The sequence below is a fragment of the Haliaeetus leucocephalus genome, unplaced genomic scaffold (assembly GCF_000737465.1).
Source record: "Haliaeetus leucocephalus isolate CR32 unplaced genomic scaffold, Haliaeetus_leucocephalus-4.0 Scaffold306, whole genome shotgun sequence".
In the NCBI taxonomy this organism is placed as follows: Eukaryota; Metazoa; Chordata; class Aves; order Accipitriformes; family Accipitridae; genus Haliaeetus; species Haliaeetus leucocephalus.
The window spans coordinates 3,924,268-3,932,801 of record NW_010972742.1 but is presented as its reverse complement, the minus strand read 5'-3'; the positions used below and the strand labels follow the sequence as shown (position 1 = coordinate 3,932,801).

Sequence of the window (8,534 nt, the reverse complement as noted above, 5' to 3'; positions counted from 1 at the left end):
TACTAAGATGTGCAACATTAGCTGTGCCCCTCCGGCTTCTGCCTTCCTCTCGCTTGTTTTATGAACTCTATTGCAAATGCCCCCAGGTTTCACTGAGAGGTATCACAGTGTTTTTCTTTCTTTCTTCCCAATTAAGCTCTTTTCTCAAATACAACAAGCAGTGCAGCTGGCAAAGAGCAGCTGGCATATGAGTCTGGAGAGGATGAGGATGATGAAGAGGAGGAGGAAGAGGACTTCAAGCCTTCTGATGGGAGTGAAAATGAAATGGAGACAGAAATTCTGGACTATGTGTGAACTCAGTGACCAGTATGACTGCTGTTGGACAGAATCTTCTCTGCTCTTGTTCCTTGAGAGCTGAGGGTTCAGCCACCATGCCCAGGATGTGGGAAAGCAGAACTTGTACTAAGATGATGACGATCTCTCTGCACCGACTGCGGTGCCTGCTGATGGCTGTCATTCTGGATGTTTGGGAGCCATTGCCTACATTTTCATAATTGCTGGCTAATAAGCCCTCAAGCAAGCTCAACAAACTCCCAAGAAAGAGCCCAGAATCCAAGCCATACACCAGAGAAGAGGAGAAGTTGCATTCCCAAATGTCTCCATGTGTGCGAAGTGCACTTTGGCCAGGTTGGTGGCCACGTGGACAATAGAAAAGGTGCCTGAGGAGGTGCTGGGGGAAGTACTCCGGTGCTACTGGAGTCCCTAAGGCAGGTGCTGCCCTTCTGCTTGTCTAAGGGCAATGAAAATACTGTGTCATGACTTCAGCATTGAGCCTTGCCGGTAATCTTGGAAATAAAGCCTGCAGGAAAACACACTTTCTGGCAGTGAATAATTCCCTTCTGTGGGAGGTAGCGTACGTTGTCCTCACTAGCTGATGCACTTCTCAATTCTGTCTTGACTTCCCCAGTAGTTAGCAAGGACTGAAGGAAGCAGGCAGTGGGGCAAAGCTTCAGGTCCACAGAGGTTGGCCGCTCTGGCCATCAGTCTGCCACTGCTGGCTGGATTGCTACCACCCTGTCACAGAAATGAAGGCTCTGCTGGCACTTTCTGAGCCTTGTGCATTCCCCAGTGTGTTACAAGTGCAAGGTTTCTCATTTGTGGCCGATAATATGCTCTAATGCATGGTTTAATACGATTTCAGCCTCCTGCACTTGTGTGAGGCTTCTCAAGGCTTCAGCATTTTTTTATGTTCTGTGGAGTTTTGTTAGACTGAGATATTTCCTTAGGTTTGGCCTCCAGCCCACAAAAGCAACATCTGCAGGGCTCTCACACAGTGACGCCAGTCTGCCTCAGCCATGGTTTGGCCTCAGCCTACTGAAGGACAAGTGTGTAGAGGCTGCCCTAGTTTACCTTAGAGCCAAGACTGGGTCATGGCATTGACACACAGCTGCACTCCTAGATATATATATGTAAGCCTCCATGTGGGAATTGGCTCCTCAGGTGTGCACTCACCATGGCTCGCTGGGAGATCCTGTGCTTTGCCTTGTGCTCCTACCTTGGGGTAGCATGGGCTGCAACCGTAAGTACCAAAACACTTCTTATGGCTTTGCAAGACATTTTGCCTGTTCCTGCCTGAATAAGCAAACTCCTGCTACGTCTGGTCTGGAGCCCATGAAAGAGGGCCTGTGGACCATGACAGCCAAGGCAGGGTGCTTTTAGGTGCCCTAAAAATGGCCAAGACTCTCATCAACATTCTTCCAAAAGTTCCTGCACAGTTCTTTGTCAGGTCTGGCCTGGTTTACATCTTAAGGCTGTAGGTCCTCACCTTCTGCTGTTTGTCTTTGGGAGTGCAGGGGAATTGCCACTGCCCATCTGCTCCAAAGGGCAGCCTGCAGGACATCTGTTCAGGCACATCTCCAGTGGCAACTACCTGTGGGCTTTCCACAAGGGTCCAAAGGGATGGCTGGGGAAGGCGGGCTGTGAGTGGGTCCATCTGGGGGACCGAGCAGGGCAAGGTGTGGGTGCTGGCAACATGGGAAGCCAGAGGCATGAAGGACTGTACAATGGATTTTTCTCTTCTCAATGGTGCCACATGTAGCTGGGTGTGGTGTACACCGAGGGCGGTTTTGTGGAAGGCGAGAGTAAAAAACTGGGACTCTTTGGGGACTATGTCGACATCTTCAGAGGGATCCCCTTTGCTGCCCCTCCAAAGACTCTGGAAGACCCCCAACCTCATCCTGGCTGGGAAGGTAAGATCCAGCTTTTGAATGCCTTTGGTTTGGGGTTTTGTTTTCACTTCTCTCTCTGTAGTCCATTATTGACAAGCCAAAGACTTTTTTGCCTGCTTTCATCTGCTAAGCAGAGCCAAGAAAAAGCTCTTTGTCTCATGGTGGGTATGACAGTCTGTGTCTAAGCGTGCCCAAGCAGCTCAAGTAACCACATGAAGTAACAAATCCGAAGCATGGCACCTGCATCTCCCCTACCCATGCCTCGGCTGTCCAGAACTAGTTCACATGGGAAAAGGTCCCACTTTGTCACTCCCTCAGGCCGGTCACAGTGGCTGGGGAGGCTTTGCTGCCTCTGTATTGGACTCACAGAGGAGAGGATGGATGGACAGACAGTTTGCAACCAAAGGATGGAGTTGATGCCTCTAACTAGGACCTGCTGTCTTCCCTCTCTCCTCTCAGGAACACTGCAGGCAAAAGAATTCAAAAACCGCTGCATTCAGATGACACTTACACAAACTGATGTCCGTGGAAGCGAGGACTGTCTCTATCTGAACATCTGGATCCCTCAACAGAGGAAACATAGTATGTGCTTGGCAGAGACCTGGGGAGGAGATTCTCAGTTGCCTTTTGTGGACAAACTGCTCTGGAGCATCTCTCAGCAGCTATGTTCCCATAGTGGGCAACTGCAGGAGCACTGATTTTCAAAGGGAAGGGTGGGAGCCATGTCAACCAATGTCCCTCAGCTGCAGCCTGTTGGGAGTTTCAGCCTCTTTACAGAGCGTAGACTTTCTTGGCCATAGGCTATTGCACAGCATCATGTCTATTCCTGCCCAGGTGGAGCGACGCTCAGCGAGGGGGTATGGGCGTGGATGGGCAGCACCTTCTAGCTATGTTGTAGCTCATACTGCTTTTCTTCCTCATCTCCCAGTCTCTACCAACTTGCCAGTGATGATCTGGATCTACGGTGGCGCCTTCCTTGTAGGAGGGAGCCAGGGAGCCAATTTCCTCAATAACTACCTCTATGATGGCGAGGAGATTGCTGTGCGGGGCAACGTGATCGTGGTGACCATCAACTATCGCCTGGGGCCCCTAGGCTTCCTGAGCACTGGAGACGCAAGCATGCCAGGTACCGTAGCTGCTCCCTCTTCAGGGGACCCTGTCACAGGGCCCCAACTTACCGGCTTTGCTGTGCCCTTGCTTAATGGTGGGTGCTCTCTGTTGCTCAGGGAACTACGGGCTGAAGGACCAGCACATGGCTATTGCCTGGGTGAAAAGGAATATCAAGGTCTTTGGGGGTGACCCAGAAAACATCACCATCTTTGGGGAATCAGCTGGTGCCGTCAGTGTCTCCTTGCAGGTGTGTTGTACTTGTTAGACCCCACCAGAGCCACTTCTCTTCTCCGTAAATGGGAGAGATGATCCCCTTGGCACTCCACTGCTTTCCTCCACACACACTGCCTGTTTAACATCTTCTCCTGCCCAGGGACAGCAATGCTCAGCCTCTTCACCTTGTAGCTGCTCCTCCTTCAGCTTAATCAGCTCCACCACTGCAGGCACGTGTCCTTGCTTTTGGGACCTCTGGTGAAATAGCATTTACTTGCCATGTCCCCCTAGTCTGCTCCTCTTCTCACCGTATCACCTTTTAACTTTAACTGCTGAGGCTGTTAAATAGCACGAGAACTGGCAGCTTCCTCGGGTCTGGTGCACAAGCTATGAGGCGATCGGACAGGTCTGGGAGGTGATGGGCTTTTCAGGAGTTTGCACCTGAAACCCTCTTGTCTCTATTTTGTACCACAGATGTTGTCCCCAAAGAACAAGGGCCTGTTCAAGAGAGCCATCACCCAGAGTGGTGTCGGTCTCTGCAGCTGGGCCATCCAGAATGACCCGCTCTCCTGGGCTAAAAAGGTAACATGCAAGCCTTGCTTGAGGGAATAGAAAACAAAGGGATTCTCTAGAGAAGAGCATAACTAGCGAGGTATTCAGCAGGAGCCATGCTGCCAAACACAGAGCTTTGGAAACATGCTGCTTTGAGACTAAAACCAACCTCTGCCCTGTGAAGGTGGTAATGAAGCCTGGCTTCAGAGGGTAGTGCTGGGAGCTTTCTCTCTCTCCTCCTGCAGATTGCACAACATGTGGGCTGCCCCATAGACAACACCACCACCTTGGCCAACTGCCTGCGCGTCTCCGATCCCAAAGCTGTGACGCTGGCCTACCACCTGCAGCTGACCAACCTGCCCTGTAAGTCCCCCGGTCCACGCTGTGGTCCGCCACGCACCCAGGGCTCACCATGCCTTTGATGAGATGCTGGGGTGATTGCCAGGAGTGTTGAAGCAGTGCTTGTGTCCTTCAGAAAGGGGACAATAATGACAGATCTCACAGTTGCCCTTCTGCAGGCAGGTGCACGTTGCGCTGAATGAACGCCGTTCATCGTGCAATGGCAGCGGTGGCAGAGGAATTACCCACGGGCCATGCCTTGGCTCCAAAACAGCTGTTTGGGCTTTCTGTTCTGTGAAAGCAGCAAGAGCATTCCAGAACACAGCTTACAAACAAAAAAATAATTGACCACAACCCTGCTATTTTCCTTTGAGTCGCTGGGTGGAGTGTAGGACTCTCCCAGCAGGTAGGGAATGCTTCTGCTTTTACTGCCTGTGAGAATTTCTTGCCCAAGACGACTCTCCTCTGTTTGCTCTCCTCATGCTCCTAGTAAACAGCCCCAGTATTTAGCCTTGCCCAGGACAGACAGTGGCCAAGCCACTGCTGTGCAGCTGCACTGGCCTAAGCCAGCTGTCCTGGCAGTGAGTGAATGCAGCCAGATGGGGTGGGGAGAAGTTCTGCTCTTTCATACCTTGGACTGGGCTTTCTGGGAAGGGGCTGGGGGAAGGAGAGGAATTGTTGATGACACCTGCCGGTACTTGGTTGGCAGATGTCTTGTTCATCTCCCCCAGCTACAGGCATGAGGTTTACTGAACGTGATTCTGTGGTCACGCTGAAGTCACCACCCAAGCTCTCATTCACCTCAGCCTATTCCTTTGACAGTTCCTTGAGCCACGGGATATGCCGGGCCACACATGTCTTTTCTCAGCTCCTAACAGACTCCGGTTTTGTCTCCTGCTGCAGCTCCCCTGGTTCACACACTTGCCCTCACTCCTGTCATCGATGGAGACTTCCTCCCAGACATGCCAGAGAACCTCTTTGCCAACGCTGCTGACATTGACTACATTGGTGGGATCAATAACATGGATGGACACATCTTCGCTGGCATTGATTTGCCTGCTATCAATCGCCCATTGGTGAAAATCACTGCGTAAGTGAAGGATGCTCTTAAAACCCTTAACAGGAGGAACCCTATCTTTAACGTAGCCCCCAAACTCCAAGGCCTTAGACCTGAGTGGACAGGGCACTACCTTCAAAACAGTATGTCACTCCAAGCCAGGGTGCCTAGGGCATATGCTGCCAAGTCCAGAGCCTTCAAGAGAAAGGGCCAGCTAGTGGGGAAGCCTCCCCGTGTACCTTTACGGTGCTTCTGAACTCAGCACCAGGGACAGGCTTGGCAGCCCTGATGGTCTCTGTCCAGAGAAGGTACATGCCAGACATGCTGGGTGCCCACCCCTTAAGACTCCTCTTTGCGGACAAAAGGAGCTTGCGGCCAATTTGGCCCCAAGCTGTTCTGCTGAGAAAGCTGGGAAGCACATGCCCACCATCGAAGACCTGGAATGAAATCACTGGCTTTTACTCCACCAAACCATTGCTAACCACAGGCTTGGATATGAACATCAATGGGAGCTGGGATCCATTTCCATGATCCCTGCCCCACTTGAAGCTGCCGGTCTGTAATTAGTTGATACTACTTGTCTTTTCAGGCAAGAGGTCTATCATTTGGTCAAAGGACTTACTGTGGACAGGGGCGAGCGTGGAGCCAATGCGACATACAACCTCTACACACAAGTGTGGGGTGACAACCCGGACCAGGAGGTCATGAAGAGGACAGTGGTGGACCTGATTACTGACTACATTTTCCTGGTTCCCACACAGTGGGCACTGTATCTGCACCTGCAGAATGCCCGGTGAGCAGCTCAGCCCTGGCAGGAGCCCAAAGCCCGCCAGGGGCTGAAACGCTGTGTTGCCGGCACAAGGGGATGAGGAGTGGGTTAAGAGGGCTGAACTTGAAGGAGGCACGCTTTTTGGTACTGAGTACATGCTTATGTGTAACTTGTACAAACACTACTTCTCTAATGCTGCAAGGGCGTCATGCTAGGAATTTGTTTTAAATTTCCATTAAAACAAGTTTTTGCTTCCTAAAAACTTCGGATTTCATCCTAGCAATGTTTGATGCCACGAGACACGGCAGTTGGAAGATATGAGGGTTAGAGTGAGAATCAGAAATGGAAGTTAAAAATTACCAGATAGAAGGATGTTTTCTCCTGAGACCACCTCTTAGATGCACATGAGCATCTTCCAACGCTGAATCTCTGGCTCTGCTGGTATTTGGAGCGTGGTTATGAATCTGCACCCCTTCCTCTGCTTTCCACTCACATCCACTTAGCATGTCTATTTTATTTCTCCAGGAGTGCCAAGACATACAGCTACTTGTTCTCCCAGCCATCCCGAATGCCCGTCTACCCAAGCTGGGTAGGGGCAGACCATGCTGATGACCTGCAGTACGTGTTTGGAAAACCCTTTGCCACCCCTCTGGGCTACCTGCCCAAGCACAGGACTGTCTCAAGTGCCATGATTGCTTACTGGACCAACTTTGCCAGGACAGGGTGAGTGATTCCAGTTCCACATTTGGGGCTTGCTGCAGCACTTCAGCCTGCTGCTCTTGTCTATTAACTTCTCAAGAGCCATTCTCAAAAGCGGGGTGCCCTCTCTCTGTACTTCTGTTGTGAGCCTGGCTCTATGTCTCCCAGTGGTGGAGTTTCCCCTGGGGACAGCAAAAGCATTTTCAGAACTTGTGAACTCTGCTTAGACTTAATGATGAGGTTTGTTTCCGAATCCTGCCATTCAGACAGGAGTTAAGCCCCTGCATGCAGCCAGGGACGATGCTAGTGGGGACCAAGGGAAGAGACTGCAGGTCACCAAGTCACTCCTAGCAGGCAGAACTGCTATTGCTTGTCCCAGTGTCAAACTCTCTCTTTGCACTCACTTGAAGCCTCACTTGAGCAGACGGGGTCCCTCCCAAACACCACAAACCTTGCTGCATCCACAAGCTGCCCTGATAAAACTGAACTTCCATGTCTCCTTTTTCCCCAGTGATCCCAACAAAGGGAATTCGAAGGTGCCCGTTGCCTGGCTGCCCTACAGCAATGAGAGCAGTTACTACCTGGAAATCAACAGCAAGATAAACCAGGACTCTCTGAAGCAGAATCTGAGATCCCGGTACGTGAACTTCTGGAACACAGTCTATCAGAGTCTGCCGCAGGTTGCCAACATCTCCCTGACCGAGGAACTGCTGTGAAGCTAAGAAAAAAAACCACCTTTTGGAAATAGGCCAAATTCATTAAAGGCTTGCTTGTAACTGAGTGATTATGGCTTCTCTTTGTCTTTGCCGTGACAGGGTTTTCTCCCTGACGTTAAAGCCAGGCAGCGAGCGACATCCAGTCTGCGGGCAAAGCGTGTTCCCCTGTCCCGTAACACAGCAATGTCCCGGTGAAGCCGCTGACACCGGGAGCCGCGGCTCGGCCTGCTCTGCCAGCCCTTGGGTCAGGGTTTGTTTTACCTCGTCGCAGGACAGGCCCTGTCCTCTGGATGTCCCCGCGTTACCATCAACACCCACGCTAATAACAAAAGCCCTTAGATAATTACAGTTGTCACCTACGAACGCAAACCGACAGGTGAACTGTTGCCCTACGTGCAGGGAAATCGGCTCCGAAACTCAAAGAGGGCGAAATAAACCCAACGGCGGGAGGTTATTCCGCACCGGTTTATGGGCACAAGCACCCCCCCATGCCTTGGCAGAGGCCAGGCCGAGCTGAGGAGTTCCAGCTCCGAGCCCGGGCGAGAAGAGGAGCACGGGTGCTCGCCCACCTTCACCTCCACCTTCACCTTCACCCCCAACCCGCACCCCCCCACCCCGGGCCCGGCCAGGCCCCGCACCGCCGCCGTAGGAACCGATCTTCGGCGGAACCTTTGTGCCGCGGCCCGCGGCGCTGAGGGGGGAAGACTGGCGGGAGGGACCGGGGTGGGGAAGCGATGGCGGCGGGGCGGCAGTGGCGGGAGCGGGGTTCGGCCGTCTTGGAGCTGCCCCGTACGCCGCGGTTGGTGTGTGTGGAGTACCCGGGGCTGGTGCGGGACGTCGGGGCCATGCTGCGGACGCTGGGAGGAGAGCAGGGGGTGTCGCGGGTGAGAGGGGGGGGTCCCGGGGAGGGG

The 8,534-nt window shown here is 52.6% G+C and overlaps 2 protein-coding genes across 3 annotated transcripts in view; both read left to right on the top strand.

The window, feature by feature from the left end:
* The first annotated feature begins 141 nt into the window (after window positions 1-141).
* Window positions 142-7,652, top strand: CEL (carboxyl ester lipase). Of its 2 annotated transcripts, none has more exons than XM_010570850.1 (11): window positions 142-824; window positions 2,039-2,189; window positions 2,628-2,750; window positions 3,097-3,294; window positions 3,395-3,525; window positions 3,966-4,073; window positions 4,289-4,406; window positions 5,286-5,472; window positions 6,029-6,232; window positions 6,734-6,931; window positions 7,419-7,652. In XM_010570850.1, the coding sequence occupies exons 1-11, from the start codon at window positions 756-758 to the stop codon at window positions 7,621-7,623; spliced, it is 1,692 nt and encodes a 563-aa protein (XP_010569152.1). In that variant the 5' UTR covers window positions 142-755; the 3' UTR covers window positions 7,624-7,652. The 2 variants fall into 2 exon arrangements, with proteins under 2 accessions (XP_010569152.1, XP_010569154.1); XM_010570852.1 differs by having other exon boundaries at window positions 142-1,519.
* A 674-nt stretch (window positions 7,653-8,326) lies between these two features.
* Window positions 8,327-8,534, top strand: part of GTF3C5 (general transcription factor IIIC, polypeptide 5, 63kDa) — a 4,883-nt gene continuing 4,675 nt past the window's right edge. The window contains exon 1 of the mRNA XM_010571107.1: window positions 8,327-8,507. Coding sequence (XP_010569409.1) covers window positions 8,358-8,507 — 150 coding nt within the window. The 5' untranslated portion in view covers window positions 8,327-8,357. The remainder of the gene's footprint in view (window positions 8,508-8,534) is intronic.